The sequence below is a fragment of the Camellia sinensis genome, chromosome 12 (assembly GCF_055761805.1).
Source record: "Camellia sinensis isolate YWXY chromosome 12, ASM5576180v1, whole genome shotgun sequence".
In the NCBI taxonomy this organism is placed as follows: Eukaryota; Viridiplantae; Streptophyta; class Magnoliopsida; order Ericales; family Theaceae; genus Camellia; species Camellia sinensis.
In genome coordinates, this window is record NC_138972.1 from 135,392,909 (window position 1) to 135,394,174 (window position 1,266).

The window sequence follows — 1,266 nt, forward strand, 5'->3', positions numbered from 1 at the left end:
CCAGATTGTGACTGTAGTAGTTTCTGGAGCATCTCCATTTGCTCCTTGGTGAAAGGGCTTGCTTCAGGTTGTGGTGATCGTTCATTTGTACCTACATGATTACCTCGTCCTTCTTTCTCAAGAGGCTGACGTGGCTTCCAATCTGCTGGCTTTCCATGAATCTTCCAGCAAGTTTCTCTCGAGTGACCCGGCTTTCTACAATGATCACACCAAGGCCTACCTCCTTTATTTTTCTGACGGTTGTCAATAGGAGCGAATTGAGTCTTAAGAGCCGAGCTTTCTGCCATATTCAGTTGTTGATGGGATCCCATCATGAGTTTTTCCGGCTTTCTTCGCGACGGACTTCAGAGAATGCCTCTCTAAGGCTAGGTAGCGGTTTTACTCCCATAATTCTTCCTCTGATTTCATCAAGATTTGTGTTTAATCCTAACAAGAATGTAAACACACGCTTCCCTTCGACAATCTTTTTATACAACAAACCATCAGCAACACACTGCCAGTTATGAACCTCAAACGTATCAAGTTGACGCCATAGACGAGTAAGGGTATTGAAATATTCAGTTACCGTAAGATTGTCTTGACGTAAATCGTGGAGGGAGCTTTCAAGCTGGATGATTTCAGATGTGTTTTCCTTGTCTGAAAACGTTTCTTTTGCCATGTCCCAGATCTCTTTGGCAGTATCAAATGACAGAAAATTTTCGCCAATGTCAGTGGTCATAGAGTTGACGAGCCACGACATGACCATGTTATTTTCAGCTATCCACCTTTTGTAGGTTGATGCTGTGGTTTCTGGTAGTGCTGAGGCTCCGGTGATGTAGTCGTCTTTCTCCTTTCCCCGTATAAACATTAATATGGATTGAGACCATTGCAAATAATTTTGCCCATTCAGTTTATGGGCGGTGATCGGAAGATGAGAGGTTTCCATTTGATGAGAGGATAAAGATGATGAGATGATAATATCAGAAGAAGAGGAGGATGAGTCGATAGCCATTCCAAAAGCTGGACCGTATTTAGGCATGAAATAGAAGAATAGATTTGAGTAGAAGAGAGAGACAACAAAAAAAAAAATATTGATGATGAGACAGGATTACACCTGCTCTGATACCATGAAATAAATATTGAGAGAGAGAGTGATTGAAAGAGCTAATACACTCTGTGATTCAATTGTGTATTAAACATGAAGAGAAGGCTCCATTATATAGGAGAGCTAATACAACATCATTATGATACTACATTATGAAAGCAAACATATAAAAATACAAAGTA

At 40.5% G+C, this 1,266-nt stretch overlaps 1 protein-coding gene across 1 annotated transcript; it reads right to left on the bottom strand.

Moving 5' to 3' along the window:
* Positions 1-310: 310 nt before the first annotated feature.
* On the bottom strand, positions 311-991 carry LOC145803894 (uncharacterized). The gene has a single exon (XM_082897281.1). The coding sequence runs from the start codon at positions 989-991 to the stop codon at positions 311-313; it is 681 nt and encodes a 226-aa protein (XP_082753407.1).
* Between the last annotated feature and the right edge of the window lie 275 nt (positions 992-1,266).